At 48.4% G+C, this 18129-nt stretch overlaps 2 protein-coding genes across 3 annotated transcripts; both read right to left on the reverse strand.

The window, feature by feature from the left end:
* Positions 1-7423: 7423 nt before the first annotated feature.
* On the reverse strand, positions 7424-12945 carry LOC123145324 (uncharacterized). Its single transcript, XM_044564711.1, has 6 exons — positions 12874-12945; positions 12725-12797; positions 12186-12476; positions 11515-11613; positions 9488-10915; positions 7424-8180 (listed from the first exon to the last, which is right to left on the reverse strand). The coding sequence occupies exons 5-6, from the start codon at positions 10027-10029 to the stop codon at positions 7595-7597; spliced, it is 1128 nt and encodes a 375-aa protein (XP_044420646.1). The 5' UTR covers positions 10030-10915; positions 11515-11613; positions 12186-12476; positions 12725-12797; positions 12874-12945; the 3' UTR covers positions 7424-7594.
* A 1-nt stretch (position 12946) lies between these two features.
* On the reverse strand, positions 12947-14590 carry LOC123145332 (DNA polymerase epsilon catalytic subunit B). 2 transcript variants are annotated; one of them, XR_006472253.1, is made up of 4 exons: positions 14225-14590; positions 13988-14036; positions 13575-13901; positions 13075-13167 (listed from the first exon to the last, which is right to left on the reverse strand). XR_006472253.1 is itself a non-coding variant. In XM_044564725.1 (3 exons), exons 1-3 carry the CDS (start codon positions 14460-14462, stop codon positions 13807-13809), a joined length of 378 nt encoding a protein of 125 aa, XP_044420660.1. In that variant the 5' UTR covers positions 14463-14590; the 3' UTR covers positions 12947-13806. The 2 variants fall into 2 exon arrangements, 1 of the variants encoding a protein (XP_044420660.1); XM_044564725.1 differs by having other exon boundaries at positions 12947-13901; positions 14229-14590.
* Positions 14591-18129: the final 3539 nt, after the last annotated feature.

An 18129-nucleotide genomic window follows, 5' to 3' on the forward strand; every position in this document is an offset into this window, starting at 1 on the left:
AACTAACTTTCGACATCGCTCCATTCCGAAGCGGCTATCACGCACTACTCGGAAGAACGGCCTTTGCTCGTTTTAATGCAATACCGCATTACGCCTACCTTAAACTTAAGATGCCCGGTCCATGCGGCGTCATCACAGTTAGCGGAAATACAGAGCGTTCCTTACGCGTGGAAGAATACATGGCGGCTCTAGCAGCCGAACACTGAGCGGTCCCTCCAACCAGGATAAATAGTCAGTCGTCAAGACCACGGACACGGTTAGATGAGTCCGGCGCTACACCCAATGTAACAGCCCAGTAGGGATTTCCCCATAAAAGATGCTAGGGGCTGCCCGCAAAAGGAGCTCATAGTTTGGCATGACCCTATCAATACAATAACATATTGCATTTTCATGGTTCATTCAGATTAACGAACTCCTCGCATGAAGTCTTTCACCTGGATTTTTTCTTTTTACTGATGATCATCGTGCTATACCCTTCCAGGATACGGCACAACGGAGATAAAGGCGCAGACGTGCAGTAGGGCCCCGCTCAAAGGTTTCTTTTTAGATTAAGACCCTGTGTAAACCTTTTTAATGTCTCTTGTTGCTTCTTCCCCTCCGGAAACTTTATACAACCGGGAGGGATACTGGCGTTTTCGGCATTTTTGTCACACCAGACTATTGCTCATACCTGGAAACTCAGGGCTTATTATCAAGGGCATTATTCAGCCTAGTACACATCATAAAGTCCGAATACCTTAGGGAGTGTTCGGCGTCGCGAGTTTGGCCTTATATGCATCAGCTCCGAATCATGCCTTTGGTCAAATGTTGGGTTTGCCCGGCTCCCGTGTTTTGCTACCTTACGTTCCGCTCTATCGGCTAAGGCGGCACCAGGAGAACTACTGCGATTGTGCCCTGGTTCATCTGGATGAGCACCTCAGTAGAGAAAGCCGAAAACTGACTGTCATGATACAGCGTGAGACTGGTCAACCACTCGATGACCCAGCGGAATCTTCGCGATTCCTCCACATTAACGAAGGACCGGTTTCCCGGTCACGTACATACGCGCACCATATCCGGATGAACGCGAAAGTACCAGGGGCTATATAGTAGCCCCACTGTCAAACTCCTATGGCTAAGTGAAAGTGTTAAAGCTATATAGTCTGATTGCCTGGTTCGCCGCGCTATCACCTCCTTAACGGACCAAGACGTTGGATCAAGTGTGACTACGCGTTTTCTCGAACACCCCCGCATTATATGCGTGGGGGCTGAAGCCGATGACTGCAAACTTTCAGGTTACATACATACATAAACGGCCGCACAAGAGGCATTATAATACTTTCGGGCAAAAGTATAAACACAGCCTTTATAATCAAAATAGCATTGTCTTTACAATCAAGATACATGTCATTCGAACATGGCACTCTTCGAGCACTGAGCCTCTACTAAACGGGCGCCTTCTAAGACTTCTTCAAAATAGTGCTCGGCTGGGTCCTGGCCTTCCGCCGCACCCCGGGCCGCAATAGCGGTGGTTTCCATCCCAGCCCAGTATGTTTTAACACGGGCAAGAGCCATCCGCACACCCTCTATGCACGTCGACCTCTTCACGGCATCAATATGTGACATAGCACCAAGGAATTGTTGCACCAATCCAAAATAGTTGTCCGGCCTTGGTCCACGCGGCCAAAGATGATCCACGATAGACCTCATAGCAAGTCGGGACAACCTGTGGAGTTCGGACCAGGCGGCCATCTTTTCATTCAATGGCAGCGGACGCGTCGGGGCACTGAACTGCGACCAGAATAAACTTTCAGCCTTATGGTCTTTCTGATCTTTGAAAAACTCGGTCGCATCAGCAGCACTCTTTGCCAGGTCCGCATACGCGTCCGCATCACTCCACAACTGATCCATAGGGGCATACTTCGAATCTTCGAATTTCATCAGCAACAAATAGGGCTTCCCAGCCACGATGTCTCCGGCTTCACGAAGCTCCTCCCTTATCCCTCTCATTTCAGAGTGGGTTTCCTTGGCTGCCTCTAGGGCCTTCTTCAGGTCAGCCGCTTTTCCTTGATTTTCCTTTTCAAGAAGCTCACGGCGGTTGGCGGCATCTTTCATCTCGGTAGCCATCTGGGCTATCTTTTCTTCGCTCCGGCGATGAGCAGCCTATTCGGCTCTTAATTCTTCGACCGCCTTCAGGGCGGCCGCATCACTTCTTCGAGCATGTTCCTTGGCTCGGGCAAGCTCCGCCCAAAGGGTCTCTACGGCAGCAGCCCCATCTGCAGTCACAATATGTTATAACATACTAGCATAATGCTCCTCTTACAATTTACTGACATGCCGAACATACATACCCTGGGCCTCGTCTAGCCGCTTGTTAACACGCGTGATGTCGGCATCCGCCACGTCCAGTTGCTGCTTCAGTTCGGCAAGATTAGCAGTCCAGTCAGCCTCCGGACAATCAGCCGCCTGCACATACAAAGCAGCGCGATTATTACCTGGGATTACGATCCTCTGTTTGCCACCTCTGGGTGGCGATCAGAGTCTCAGGGGCTACTATCTATACAGAGCACACCTAGTATGTGCGGTACCATCAGAAATACATATATTATTTTGCGTACCTTGAAGCCGCTCAGCAGACTTGTAAAGGCTTCATTCAATCCGCTTTTTGCAGATGAAATCCTCTCAATCACCGTACCCATTAAGGTATGATGTGTCTCCGAGATGGCTGCTCGCCCCAGCAACCCATCAGTATGTCTGTCTGTATGCCGGACAATCCCGGACTCCTCCTATCGTTCTCCTTGGGAGCCGAATAGCCCGAACCACGGGCAGGCGAAGTGTCAACTTCCGGCCTCGGCGGATCGGGAGAAATCCTCTGTGATGACACCTCGGGGTCGTCCGCCCCATGTGATGGGGAGGCAGGGGGAGGCGTTTCGCTCTCCATCATCTCCGAAGAAAGATCCCCCAAAGACGAACTCTATGGAGAAGGGCTACGAGACAGACTGCGACAAATATGTTTCGGTTACTATCCTCAGAGACAAAACGGGATATGTTTACCAAAGTACTCTTTTACTTACGGCTCGGTGGAGAGCTGGCCCCCTTGCGGGCGCTGCGCGGTAAGGACGCCTCCTGGGGCAGGGCCCCTTGGCGAGGGTTTCTTCCCTCGTTTGGAAGCCTCCGTTTCCAAGTCTTTAGAGGCGGCCCTTTTCTTACCTTGAGGAGAGGGGATTTTAGATTCCCCTCCCCGATTATCCTCCTTCACGGAGGCACTTACACCTCCGATTTGAATGTGTAGAATGTGAGGCCCACCTGTGGCTTCTCTATTCCTCCCCTTGTCTTCTCCTGATGGCACCTGATACGGCGCGCGCTCAAGCATCCTGGTCAACAAAGGATTCGGCGAGCCTACAGGAAGAGGGGCCGGACACCTAATCCTCTCCGCCTTCCTCAGCCAGTCCTGACAGAGAGCAATTTTTTAGAATGATGTTATAATAAACATAAAGGATGGTGTGTTCGGAAACAGAAGTACTTACCTGGGTATCCGGACGGTTGCAATTGAGACCCGCGTCCTCGGTGGTGTCCGGACACTTTATTCGTGGTCCGAAGAATGACTCATACATCTCTTTTAGCGTCATGCTGAAGAATTGTTGAACAGTTCGCGGTCCTTCCGGGTTGAACTCCCACATACGGAGAGGGCGGCGTTGGCAGGGCAGGGCTCGACGGACCAGCATCACTTGCATTATCTTGACAAGACTGACATCCCTCTTGAGAAGGTCTCGCTTGCGGCTTTGCAATGTCAGCACGTCGTTAATCGGCCCCCAGTCCAGCCCCTTGTTGACCCATGACGCCAGTTGCGGCGGAGGGCCCGAGCGGAACGCTGGAGCAGCCACCCACTTTGTACCTCGGGGAGCGGTGATATAAAACCACTCCCGCTGCCATAAATCAGAAGTTTCCGCGAAAGAACCCTTTGGCCATGGGGTGTCGGTGCCTTTGCTTATTATAGCGCCTCCGCACTCCGCGTGATGCCCGTCGATCACCCTCGGCCTCACATTGAAGGTCTTGAGCCATAGGCCGAAGTGGGGGGTGATGCGGAGGAAGGCTTCACACACGAGATAAACGACGAGATGTGAAGGACAGAATCCGGAGCTAGATCGTGGAAATCTAGTCCGTAGTAGAACATGAGCCCTCTCACGAAGGGATCAACGCTAAAACCTAGCCCTCGGAGAAAGTGGAAGATAAAAACAACACTCTCGTTGGGTTCGGGAGTGGGGACGACCTGCCCTTGAGCAGGTAGCCTGTTCGGAATCTCGACGGTGAGATACCTGGCATCCCTAAGTTTCTGGACGTCCTCCTCTGTGACGGAGGAGGCCATCCACCGGCCTTGAAGGTTGGATCTGGACATGGTTGAAGGTCCGAAGCGCTTGGCTTAAGCCTTGGGTGTTGGAACTCGAGGTTTGGGAGGGGAAGGATCAAGCGTGAGAAGAAAAGGACAGGCCTTGGCCCCTTTATAAAGAGGACGAATATCAAGCGTCCCCCGCGTGACCGTTTGGGACTTGCCTAAAATCGAGGAGTCATACTAAACAAACACGGTTGGGTTACCCACACCTGTATTGATGAGAATCCCATGATAAGGGGGACACGATCTCTGCTTCGACAAGACGTGCCAATAGAACCGCCTCGCAGCACGTGTAGTGGCTGGTTATGAAAAACGGTTCGAATAAAGACTGGGCCGTGGTGGGACGTCACGCTATGAAAAGCTGTCAGCGGATTAGATTTGTGGAAAATTATACTCTCTACGGTGGTATGTGGAATTTGTTTTGCAGAGCCGGACACGATCCTTGTGTTCGAAATCTTCTATGGAGTATTCGGAGAAGAACCCGCCTTGCAATGCCGAAGACAATCTGCGCATCGGACTCATCGTCATTGAAGCCTGGTTCAGGGGCTACTGAGGGAGTCCTGGATTAAGGGGTCCTCGGACAGCCGGACTATATACTTTGGCCGGACTGTTGGACTATGAAGATACAAGATTGAAGACTTCGTCCCGTGTCCGGATGAGACTCTCCTTTGCGTGGAAGGCAAGCTTGGCAATTCGGATATGTAGATCTCCTTCTCTGTAACCGACTCTGTGTAACCCTAGCCCCCTCTGGTGTCTATATAAATCGGAGGGTTTAGTCCATAGGACGGGAACAACAATCATAATCATAGGCTAGCTTCTAGGGTTTAGCCTCTACGATCTCGCGGTAGATCAACTCTTGTAATACTCATATCATCAAGATCAATCAAGCAGGAAGTAGGGTATTACCTCCATCAAGAGGGCCCGAACCTGGGTAAAACATCGTGTCCCTTGCCTCCTGTTACCATTAGCCTTAGACGCACAGTTCGGGACCCCCTACCCGAGATCCGCCGGTTTTGACACCGACAGTGACCGTCAGGCACCATCACCTACGTTCGTTAGGGGCATGAGGGGTGAGGGAATCTGGAAGCAGAGGCGTGGAAAGAGCTGGGGGGGCGGGCTCGTGCGGGCGGAGCTCCTGCCGCAACGGCGGAGGAAGAGGAGCTCGCCGGCGAGGCTCTAGTGTCCTAGGGGTTGAGCTGGCCATGGCCACCGCCGCGCGAGCTAGCCTACGCGCTATCGGGCTGGCTGGCTGCCGCACTGCCTGCCAAGCTGCCCGCCATGTTGGCTAGCCATGGCCACAGCCGTGCCCAGGCTTGTGCTTGGTGGGGAATTTCAGAGGTAGGAGTTGTAGGAGATGGAACTGACATGTGGGCCTCTTAGGTTGACGGTCAAAGTAACGGTGTTGACTATTTCAGCCCGGACGGGTGGGCCTAGCTTGTCATAATCAGGTTTAATCGACCATTTTTCATACTTGGTAGTTTTTAGCAAGGGATTAGGAAAAAAGTGGTAATTTTCGGCACAAATTCAAAAAGTGGTAGTTTGTGGGCACGGATCCACGAATTGTGGTAATTTTTGGTTAAATATTCCTTGGCGTGCCACAACTCAGTCCAGACATGCTGCATCCAAATGTCACTCTGTGAAACTTGGTGGATCCCCTGTATACCAGAATATGTTAAATTTTTGGAGAACTAAGGATTCGAACGGCAGAACATAGTTGTTCACGAAATGCACCTGAAATACCTATATGTTTTCCTTTTCCAGAATACGCAAATGACTTGTGTGTTAGAGAACGGAGTATCATGTACAAGGGATTTGTTACAGTACCAGGGCCAGAAAGGACTATTACATCCGTCCTGGTTTATTGGTCCTCATTGTAGAGAATTATTGCCCTTCAATTTTATTTACTCTGCATATTAGAGTTGAATGAAGTCAAACTTCATAAAGGTTGACCAAGTTTATAGAAAATAATATATACATTTATCATAATAAATCTATACAATGTGAAAGTACATTCAATAATAAATCTAATGTTGTTGATTTGTTATTGTATATCTTAATATTTTTGTTTATAAACTTGGTCAAAGTTTGTAAAGCTTGACTTTGACCAAAGCTAATATGTGAACTAAATAAAAACGGAGGGCATAGATCAACCGTGTCGGGAAAATGGGTGCCACGCGCAACAACAAGAAACCGAGTTGGAAAGGGCCCTCACATCCTAGCAAAATGAACCACTGGATGAGAACCAAGATGTGCCAACCGGCCAGAGCACGCACCAACGTCTATCCAGACAGGCTAATCCCCCTCTATCGTCCGGGTCCATCCATCGGTGTTACCACGGGAGGCACCCGTGGCCGACGCAAGTTGCCTGATCTGCCCAAATGGCTTGCGCCCGGGCGAGCCGGCAGGCGACTACACGCTTCTAACTTGGTCGTTCTGACTCACAAATGCCTCAGGGTTAGATTGATCATTGATGCCTCAGAAGTAGCCGGCAGAGAAGCAACAGCAAGATCAAGCAACTTAATTAATTCTGAGCTCAGTTTTTGTTAGCTTTGTTTTGATTAGCTGCCCTAGCTTTTTTTGTGCTGGAAGGTATCATTTTTACTCCCTCCGTTCGGAATTACTTGTCGCAGAAATGGATGTCACAATGTAGAAGACTATGATTTATAGAATCCAAGCAACCATTTTTTATCAAACTTATTGTTTGAGTTGAGCTTGATTTCTTTGGTTCAAACCCTGCTGCGCTCTACTTGTGTCACCAAACCATTCCTCAATCCCCAATTCTCAGCGCACTAATTAATTGGCCATAGGAATAACTTGGCAATAGGCCTGCTGTGTACTACGATAAGAGGCACACCTGACACCCCATCTCTCAATGCCGGAATAAACTAGGAACAGGGAGCCCTCTCCACAAAGAGCACAGTGAGCATACAGCGACTAAATTAACCAGACCAACGAAACAAACACAGGGCAAGCAGACATATGCCAACATCAACAGCAGCTCTGCCCACTTTAAGATCCACACCCGCAGGTCAGGAGGCACACAAGAAAGCAAAATGATCATAAACGCCTAGTGCTTCATCAGTCAATAGCATCAACATCACAAAAGCTTAATCAGCAGTTCTGCCAACTTCAAGATCCACACCCGCAGGAGGTACAGAAGAAAGCAAAATGATCATAGACGTCTACTATTTCTATTACTTCCCAATGCTTGAGACAAAAGAAAGTCTACTCGAAGTTCTTACCACTAGCCTGAGGCTCGGGGGTCTCGTCGAGTGAGAGCTGTCCCAGCTTGGACAAATCAGGGCGGTAGTCTTTGACCTCCTTGTAGGCCGCATCCAGCCCCATGCCGTAGCACCATCCGATTGTAGTAGTCACGATTAAGTTTCTAACGTTGATGTCCTTCCACCCACCCTGTTTCACCGTCGGCTGGACCTCCTTGGCAACCTCGGAAGCCGCATGGAAGGCCGGCGGAAGCAAGACTTGAGGTATGGCTGGCGGCTGCGATGGCAGAAGCAGCTCGGGAAGGAGCTGCTCGGGGATGGGGAGCTGGGGAGCGATTGTAACAAGATGGGGCAGGATGGCCTTTAGTTGAGGTGACCCGACATCGACCGGAGAGCTCAAGATTTCTGCGATATTGTTGATCGACATGACCTGGCCATGTTTGGCCATCTCCCGGTTGATCAAGCGAGCTGCCGTTGCAATGATCTGCCCCCTCGGACCTCCCCCACCGCGGCCCCCCATGAACGCCTTCATGTAGCTGTTTCTCCCATCTCCGTTCTCCTTCCTAGGAGCTGGACCTTCTTGCTGGTTGCTGTGCATCAAAGACAGTCGACACAGTCAGATACTAGTAGGAGAAGCGGCACTACAACCAAGAAACTATTCTGTTTTATTTTTTGTTCAACAAAGGATAGGCGCTCAAAGCGCCAATTTCATTTCAAATCAACCTCAAGTACATGACACAACAAAAGATTACAACTTCTGGGCAATGCAATCAAGCAGTAACAGATATTGCAAGAATGACAGCTAATTTGCTATGAGCTTGACTGAAACATTTAAAGACAGGTTCCACATTGAAAGTAAGAACATGATGAGTACAATAGCAGGCTACACCTAGAATAACTGAAGCAGAAACAGATATTGCAAGGACAGCTAAATTGCATATGAGCTTGACTGAAACATCTAAAGACACGTTTGCACATTGAAAATACGAACCTGATGAGTACCATAGCAGGCTACACCTAAAATAACTGAAGCTGCAACAGATATTGCAAGGACAGCTAGCTTGACTGAAACGTCTAAAGACAAGTTTGCACATTGAAAGTAAGAAGCTGATGAGTAACATAGCAGGCTAGACCTAAAATAACTGAAGAAAACTGCACTGTGTAGCTGAAGAAATGAGCAAGATGCTGCTTGATCAGCCATCTAGATCAGACCGTGATAGGTTCCACATTGAAAGTAAGAACCTTATGAGTACCATAGCAGGCTACATCTAGAATAACTGAGAAGTCTGCACTGTGTGGCTGAAGAAATGAGCAAGATGCTGCCTGATCAGCCATCTAGATCAGACAGACCATGATGCTGTGTCAAACTGTACATGTAAAAACATGACTTCCAGCAAGTTAAGACTTGCTGTAAATTAAGCAAATTCACATCCGCCACAACAAGCTGGAGAGCTACAGTTTCATCGACCGCAGAAACTTTTTCTGTTTTCTACTCCCTCCGTAAACTAATATAAGAGCGTTTAGATCACTACTTATATTAGTTTATAGAGGGAGTACATGTTATAAGAAATAGGAGCAGTAGATGCCAAACTACCTTGGGCAATAAAATATTATGCAAATCTAAGTGAGCTAGTACAAGCAAGGTACAGTGAGCATAGATGTAGCCATTTTCTATTGCATTTTGTTCTGCAGTGAGGCCTGCTGCACACAACTTGGGAATCATACGCGTTGTGGAGAAATGATGCCAAAAGTCTGACCATGTCATAAATTTAGCATAACCACACTGTTGATGACCAATACTATCCTCTCTAACTAGCACTCCTATGGCACCTTCGTATGGGCAAGACGGACAGGCAATTTGTAATACAACCAAGAAAGAAATGGCACTAGTACTCACATGTTGGATGGCTCAACGCGCTCCCAGGAGAAGACGTAAAAGTTTGTCGGGGACGCTGCGAATGAGGTTGCAGCCTTGGCGAAGGAAGCGGCGGAGACCGCATCGGCGCGAGCGGCAGAGGCCAGCGCCTGCTTGTCGGCGATGGCGAGCAGGACCTTAGCAGCGGTTCCAGTGGCGGCTGCGACTTGGGCGGGGGTGTGGCCGTCCTTCTCGAGTAGATCCACGAGCGCACTGGTGGCTGAAGATGCGTCTGCCAGGGCGGCCTTGGCGACGGCGTGCGTCACGACGGCGAGCGTCTTCTTGGCGACGGCCACCTCCTCGGCGGCGGAGGCGAGCTGCTCGGCGGCGAGCTTTGTGGCGCGCGCCGCGTCGGCCTCGGCCTCCTCCCCTTTGCCCTTGAGCTTACCCTCCTTGGTCGCTGCGGCCTCGAGACGCTGCGCCGCCGCCGTGCACCGGGACGCCGCCGCATCGACGGCAGCGAGCAGGTGCCCCACCTGACGGTCGTCGGAGGCGAAGAACTTAAAGGATGTGGGTGTACCCATGGCGGGTGGTGGTGGCGGCGGCGGGATCTGGTGGCGGGGATTTGGAGGTGGGGTTTTGGAATTTGGAGGGTGGCGGCGGCGGCGGAATGGGGAGAGGAGGCTGGGGGCGCTAGGGTTCTACCGATAATTTTATAGGGAGGAGGTCTGTCTTTGTGTCTTTGTGTGAGGTGAGGTGAGATGGGATGCGCCGGAGCGGGGTGGAGACGGGTTTTGAAGGCGGCCGGGATGCGCCGGAGCGGGGTGGAGACGGGTTTTGAAGGCGGGCGGGATGCGCCGGAGCGGGGTGGAGACGAGTTTTGAAGGCTGCCGGGACGCGCCGGTGCAGGGTGGAGACGGGTTTTGAAGGCGGCCGGATGGAACCCTCGGCTGCGTCGCCTGGTTGGCGGCACGGCAGCGGGCGGGATGGCGGCCGGTCCGCGAGAGAGACGGCGATGGGCGCCGGCCGCCCGGTCGCGTCCGGCTGGCGGCGCGCCGGACCGGTGGCGCCGGCATAACAGCCGAACGGAGACACGCCGGAGTCCGGCCGGCGACTCAGGCGCAAGCACGGGCACGCCATAGAACTAGTCCTCCGGTTTGATTGGGAGTTGTGTGGCGAGTTGTGTGTTGTGGGAACGAGCGAGGCTTATGTAGAGACGACAGAGGCGAGCTATCCCTACGCATCCACGAGGAGCCAATCAGTCATACGTTTCCATCCAAAACAGATATCCTCAGCACAAATTACATACTAGTAATAAATAATTACAGGCACTAATTTCTCCTCCCTCATTGGCTGGCATTGATCACGGGCTAAAACTAAAGATGCGGCTGTCCTGATTTTACGGGCCGCCTTGGTCGCGCCCTAGCCTCGCCTCGCCTCCCACCATGCATCGCTGATGAGAGTCGTCAACTGCATAAATAAATAAAATAAAATGGGGGAAAATAGAGCCATTTTATTTACTCTATTTATTATTGATACTGCTGCATAAAAGATGATACTGTATACGTATTACAAAGCAGCAAAAATTGAATCCAGCCAAATCCGCCTACTGCTAGGAACAGCACAGCGCACAGCGCACAGCGCAGCGCTTGTGGTGAGCAAGAGCATCGAGCTCCACCCAATGTCCAGGTCCAGGCATGTCGGCACTCCTCTTGGGCCTACCACTCTATACTCCAAATTATCACAAATTAATGATACTAGGGCACATGTCCAAAGCCTGTGCGCACCCAAGATGTCGACACTCACTCTGGAGTCTGGACCTACCTAGTTAGACTTAAAGAAATACTAATCACTAGATGTACTACTAGATGCCCTTTGCCTTTGAGAAGAACACATCACCAGTTTTAGAACATGCTTAAGTTGAATGGATGGATATACTATCAGAATACTGCCCTCCCCAAAAAAGTTGGTTTTATACAGAATAAATTGCCAGCATCTGGAATGCCAAAGGAAGAATGAATGAAGTGGTACTAGTAGCACTTTTGAGGCAAGGCAAACAAACAACTTACTACAACCCAGGGGCCTTGAGCTTGCTCCTCCCATTCAAGCTTGGCACCGAGGATCTTGATGTAGCGCGTCATGCTTCTTGTCAAAGGCAGGTTGCTCCTCTGCACAAGGCAATGAGCACTTGGCACAATGATCAAGTGCATACTGTATATATAGATAGTAGGCCAAGAACTTCAGAGGAAGGAAGCAACCTGAAGATGGAAGGTGTCAACCACCTTCACAGCTTGGCCATCGACACCCAGATATGAACAATTAAAATATGTGTGTATGCACAAGTTGGTTGTAATTGCTTACACAAGCAGATCCACCAGACCATCCAGTATTCACAGATATTGTACGCTACTTGCATCTAGGCTGATAATATTAATAAAATCTTTTTTGCTTTTCGACATAAAAACATAACAATTGATCAACCTAGAACCCATGCCTAGTTTTAACGTTACAAGTGTCGACGCTGCACGTTATAACACGCCATGAGAGCAGATACAAGCCTGCTAAACTGGATAACTACTATTATAGTCAACCTTTACCATGGCAGCAAGATGAGCGATCCTGATCCAGATCATGTATTTTGACAAATTTGATGAGGTCGAATTAACTAACTAGCACGTGATCTACGATGCTAACCTAACCAGGCACCCTACACACAGCATCTGGAGAGTAGAACGCTTACTTCGCCATCGACTTCCCATAGAACGCCCTTCTCCAGCTCCATGTACGGGAACGAATCCAACAGGAGCTCGTCACCTGCCACACATAAACACAGCAGATTCAGTCAAATCCATTGTGCGACCGCAAATCCTAACCCAAAACAGTTCTAATGTTAGGGCATGCTTGTTCCTTTGATAAAACAATTGAGTTGATCCAGCACAATGCTTCATGCTTGTTCTACCAGCTACCGCTTGACAACCAAGTAACATTCTTTGCACATATTTGCTACCTCCATCCAGTGATGTGTGTCCATCTAAAAGAGAAAATCAATGAATAAGAACTTAGCATGATAAACAGCAAGGTCAGGTTTGGTGTTTTATGTATGATTTTTTGCAATCGTGCATGGAAAGTGAGATTTTCATGCAAATGGGCAGGAGTTTGACAAGCATCCCGGAAATGCTTTTCAAGAGAAGCGAGAGACAATTCTGAATGCAACTCCAATGTTCATCAGGGATAAAATATAAACAGTACAAAACCAAATGCAAGTTGGCAAATGCTCACTTCAACATCTGGCTCTACAAGATGAGGAGTAAATTTTTCCTTCAGCTCTGAATTGTTCTTCACTAGTTACAACCTGAATGCCATAGACATTAGTATGTTACGTAAATTGCATCCCTAGTTAGTTTCCAGCTACTGTTCACAATTTTCACCTTGATGAGATCGAAACATGGTCTTCATCAGGAAGAATCTTCTTTACACGCCTTCTTGGAAACTCATCTGTGACAGGAGCTTTCGAGTTTAGGTAGAAAACTCTAGGGTTGAACATGATCAGCAACAGCCCATGCAAGAAAAAAGCCAGGCAGAGCACTTGGAGCAAGCAAGAAAAAAGTAAAATTTGAAAAAATACATGCCTGTCAATGTGATCTAAAGAGGGACAATTGTTTGAATAAAAATGTAGGCCGATTCCCACCATTGCCATGTAACTGACATTTCTTGCAGCCAACCTGATAGAAACAGAAGAAAACATGAGCATTGATTGGCCATCAGTACTGTACTTGGTTTACTTGGCTTAGTCTCAATTGCATTAGTAGCTCTAGAATAACAGAAGAAAAATAGATGAGTCCAAATAACATAAGGTGTGTCTATCTAATCCATACAAAACATAGATGGCCCATTGCTTGAAACAATATACTAAAAGAAATTGTTTCCAATGACATCTGGAACACTGAAACCTGGTGCAGCTACCATAGCACCACAGTAAGAGTCCGAGGCAGGCAATAGCTAACAAGAATGACCAGCAGGACTGCTTTGGCCAATATCGCCTTGACTCGGCATATGGACTTACAAGCTGAAGCTAAAGGCCAGGGAAACACACTCTGTTGCTAAATTAATTCAATAACTTAAAGTGCACCTCCCACATAGGAGCGCCAGACTGAAACACCAGCCAGGAAAGTCTCTGCATCCCAAAGGGGCCCATCTCTCCTCAACTATGAAAGGGGAAGAACTCAGGGAACAGGGTTTTGAAATCTGTAGAGTTGAATATCTCAGAAAATGGTGCAGATAATTAACAGGAACAAGAAAAGAAATATATATTATCTTTTGCATTGCTCCAGGAATGGTTATGATCTTATGAATAACCAAGCTTAGGCGCTGCTTGTAGTGAGACCAATCAAGAATAAATCAGATATTTGCTTCCGTGGAGACTTTGCGCCATTTTCATAAATGAACTTTGCAATTTCTGTCAAATACAAGGATAGAGAGACATTGTAAGTAAGTTGAGCAGTTTGGGTGATACCAAAGTAGCGATTTGCATGAAAGTAGTACCAGTATCTGTCTCAAAAACAGCCACCGGAACAGCGGTCACTAGAGTGGCCTACATGATTTGGGAAAGATAACATAACCATAGACACATTAAATACAACGATTCAAATGGGTCAAAATTATAGGACCAAACTATTATCATCACATGAATGAGGGTATCTTTGCCCAGATGCTGAAAGGGCCATAATTTTTTGGCAAATATAAGAATTTATAAGCTCTGGGGCAAAAAATCTTCAGTACCTACTTCTGACTCTGGGGCAACTATATATTGGCAGTGCAGTCCTTTGTCTTTAACCATGGAATCTCCAAGGAATTCCGCAAGTCTTTTCGCTGTAGTTACAGCACATGACTTTTGTTCTCCATAGTGAACTAGGGATTTACTCATTGTACTTGACTGCCTTATGAACCCAAGCAACACTGTCAGAGATATCAATTCCTTGATCCTGCAACAGACAAATATTGTTAGATTATAATGCATGGATTTAACAATGCAAGTGAGTTTGTTAGACTTCAAAGCATACGACTGTGGATTTTTCAAACCACTTGCAAACAGTGGGTCAAACCAACAGTTAGCAACAGAGGCGGCATTCCTCTAAAGTGGAGCCATTTCTGACACACTCCCTCTCCCCTCTCCCGCCTCCCTCCCATCCCGCTCCTCGCGGTCGCCTTGCACCCCACCCACGCCCCTCCTCCCAAAATCCCTACCAGCGCTGCGCCGCCGCCGCCCGAATGCGGTCGCCACCGTAAACCTACAGCCCGCGCTGCCGCCGCTTCCCCTGTAACGGGCACCTCACCCTCGCCCCTCACCTCATCCTCGCCCCTCCTCCCACAAGCCCCGCCTCCGCCGCCGCCGCCCAATGCGGTCGCCTCAAGCTACTGCCTGTGGCGCCGCGCCTCAGCATCCGCCCCCGATCGGAGGCAATTGCCGGAGCCCGGAGGAGTGTTTTTTTTTTAGGGGCGCCGAACGAGCGCCTCTTCCAGCGACGCCCGCTATACATCGGGCCTGCGGGGGCTCGAGACGGGCCTCGCAGTCCGCACCAAGAAATAAATCTTTTTTTTTTTAGCGGAGCAAGGGAATAGAGATCAGAGAGCTCGTATCCCACGCTTGGGGCGGCCAAACAACCTCGCGATTTTTTATTTTTTTATTTTGAAAAGTGTTTTATTCATATTCTCAGTTGATATATATGTAATGAGAAAATATCACATCATATTTAAAAATGTTTATGTTTGAAAAGGAATTCATGGTTTTAAAAATATCATGTTTTTTATCGGGAAAAAAATCATGTTTTAAATATTATATATTTCGAAAATGTTCGTTCTATCTTCACATAATTTCGAAAAATACATGTAATTGCCTGATGCCCACATCCCCTTCCCACTTTGGCCCACGCCCCCACACCAAAAAATAGTAATAAAAATAAAAGGTAAGTGTTTGGGGCCGGAGCGCCGGCCGAAGCGCTTGGCTGGTCGCTTTCCTTTTTTCACGCACAGGGCATGCTGGCACGCGCGCGTTTAGTGGACCCAAACATTTTTCTTCTTTTTTTCACTTTTTCTTTCTTTCTTTTTCTCTGCTTCTTCTTCCTTCCGCCTCCGTCTAACCCCATATCGTCTCCCCCACTGTAGAGCGTGGAGCAGCTCATCGTCGGCCATGGATATAGGTTGCAGCCCCGCTCGCCTTCCCACCTCCTTTTTCTTCCTTCTCTCTCTCTTCCTTTTCCTCCTCCTCTCTTCCCTTTTGTTGCAATCGGCGACAGGCCAAATGCCGGGAGGACCGAGGTGCCCGTGCTACAACCATGGCCACGAGGAGGAGCTGCAACCGAGGTACTGGGAGAGTTGCAAGCGGTGTTTTTCCGTGCTACAACCATGGACACAAAAAGCTACATCCAGTAGATAACAAAGCTTCAACCAGACAACAAAATACAGGAAAAGTTACAACCGTTTGACAAAAAGCTTCAACCCGCAGATGAAAAAGCTTCAACCAGAGATTGAGAAATCTTCCTCGGCGGCGGCCATGGCGTCTCTCTGTGTTTTTGCTGCAACCGTAGAGTAAAAAGGTTCAACCCGCAATGTAGAAAGCTTCAACCGGCCTTTGCAAAAAAGCTTCAACGGTGAGGCTACGATGATAAGGTTGAAAAAAGCTTCAACGATGAGGCTGCTACGATGGCGAGGGGGGCTGTGACCACAGAAGCATGCCATGGTGCAACCGCAGGGCGCAGTACTACAACCGTGTGCAGTGGTGCGACGAGCGGCGACGGCGGAGCTGCATCGGCGCACGATGGTCGGGGATGCTACCACCGGCGTTTTGTTTTGTTACAACCGAGAAAACAAATCTACAATAGGTGGCGAGGGGAGCTGCATGCTAGCAGCGACGGCCGACGTTGAAATGCAACCGGCGACAACGAGAGCACCGGCCCTCGGGCCGCGAGGAGCGGAGAGCACCGGCCACCGGGCCACGAGGAGCGAAGGACTAGTCGCCGAGAGGTAGGGGTTGTAGGGGAGTTGTAGGCGAGAGGGAGGAGGAAGAGATGCGAACGCAGAGGAGGAAGACGACCAGCGGCGAGGGCAGCGCCCGGCAGTGAGGGAAGACGAGGAGGCGAGGCGGTCGGCGCGTGTGGGGGCGTCGGCGCTTGCGAGGCGGGCATCTCCCTTTCCCACGCGGGAGTTTGAAGATGGGAGGTTGGGGACGAAGGGATCTAACAGCTCAGGAGGGGGGGGGCAAGATCTGACGGCTGGGGCTCGACCGGCCCAACAGTTGGGCCGGTGCGCCGACGCAGATCGCTGCCCAAAAGAAAATGGGTAAAACAAACCAAATAATCGGTATGCAGGCCAACCCATTTAGCAGGTGTTGAGTGCGTCACGGGGCAATTTCTTGGTTAGAGTGTAGAATATGAATTATCGGCAAATTGCCCCAAGAGCTCATGTATGGACCGGCCATTGGAATGGCCTATAATTTATTATTTTAAACATTGTAATTGTATCTATATATTTAATATAATCTAAAATATATTGTAAAATTAATTTAGATAATGTAATGATCATATATTACAAAAAATATCCATACACCTAATATAAAATGTCCATGTGGATGAAACAAATGGCTCATTTCCGCAAAAAAACATATTCATGTGTTTTAAAAAAGAGTTCATGCATTTGAAAACTATGTTCATGCATGTATGCCTATATGTTTATATATGTTGGAAAAAACTGTGTATTTACCAAAAAGAAAAGGAAAGTTAAAGATGCAAAGTATAAAAAAATAGAAAAGGTAACAAGTAAAAGTAAAATATGTGAGAAAAAGTGAAAAGCAAGAATAATAAAAAGGAAAAAGTTAAAACAAGAGAACATAACGATCCACGTGTGCTTCGGGCAAAATGGTTGATATTCTTCGTCAATATAATTCACTAATGAGTGATTGTGATTCCTATTTTGCCGCTCATTCGGGGTACTAACAACCCACCATGAACCCCTATGTCACATTATGTACAGTCCAACGCCTTACGAGCATATACCTATTGAGTGTGTAGAGCGGGTTTGCATCATCTTCAACAAAAAGACAGCCATACCAAAATTGATGAATTTGGACGCCCAAAACATGCTCCAAAAAGAGACGACAAGTAGCCACATAACAACAGTAGAAGCAATAACTAGCATATAACATGCAATAAGCTAGCATCAAGCAACGTAACATGTGCAAAAATTTCATCGCCATGGGATGCAACAAGCGAAGCACAAGAATGGAGTTTATAGGACGTATGAAAAGATTGTACATGATCTTGCAAAAAATAGAAAGTACTGTAACTCTCAATAAACGCATACCCTAAGAAGGCACCCTCCCCCCCTCCTTCTCGAAAGCAAAGAAACCCTATCCTCATCCCTCCCCCTTTGGAATTAAAGACACTAAAATGTTTGTATTTATCATCGTCATTACCTTCTGAGTTGGGTTGGTAGAGGAGTCTTAACTTTCACCTTCTGGGACATTATCAGCAGGGTGACAAACTGAGTGTCATCTTGTGCTTTTGGTTGCAAAACTTAATCTTCATAGAGTTGATCTCCCTTGCATGAAAAGCAAAGTGCTGACAACACGCTTGAGTAGCCAACGAGGATGTGGAACTCACCCTCTCATTTTTGCTCGAGAAGATCTAACT

Source organism: Triticum aestivum, chromosome 1B (assembly GCF_018294505.1).
Source record: "Triticum aestivum cultivar Chinese Spring chromosome 1B, IWGSC CS RefSeq v2.1, whole genome shotgun sequence".
Taxonomy (NCBI): Eukaryota; Viridiplantae; Streptophyta; class Magnoliopsida; order Poales; family Poaceae; genus Triticum; species Triticum aestivum.

Excerpts from the sequence above, each read along its gene's own strand:
- LOC123145332 (XM_044564725.1), bottom strand. The coding sequence starts at position 14,462 with ATGCATTATAATCTAACAATATTTGTCTGTTGCAGGATCAAGGAATTG. Across the intron at positions 14,037-14,228 it reads TAGTTGCCCCAGAGTCAGAA|GCCACTCTAGTGACCGCTGT; the intron begins GTAGGTACTGAA and ends CAAATCATGTAG. Across the intron at positions 13,902-13,987 it reads TGTTTTTGAGACAGATACTG|AAATTGCAAAGTTCATTTAT; the intron begins GTACTACTTTCA and ends TGTATTTGACAG.
- LOC123145324 (XM_044564711.1), bottom strand. The coding sequence starts at position 10,029 with ATGGGTACACCCACATCCTTTAAGTTCTTCGCCTCCGACGACCGTCAG. Across the intron at positions 8,181-9,487 it reads CGCGTTGAGCCATCCAACAT|CAACCAGCAAGAAGGTCCAG; the intron begins GTGAGTACTAGT and ends TTTGATGCACAG.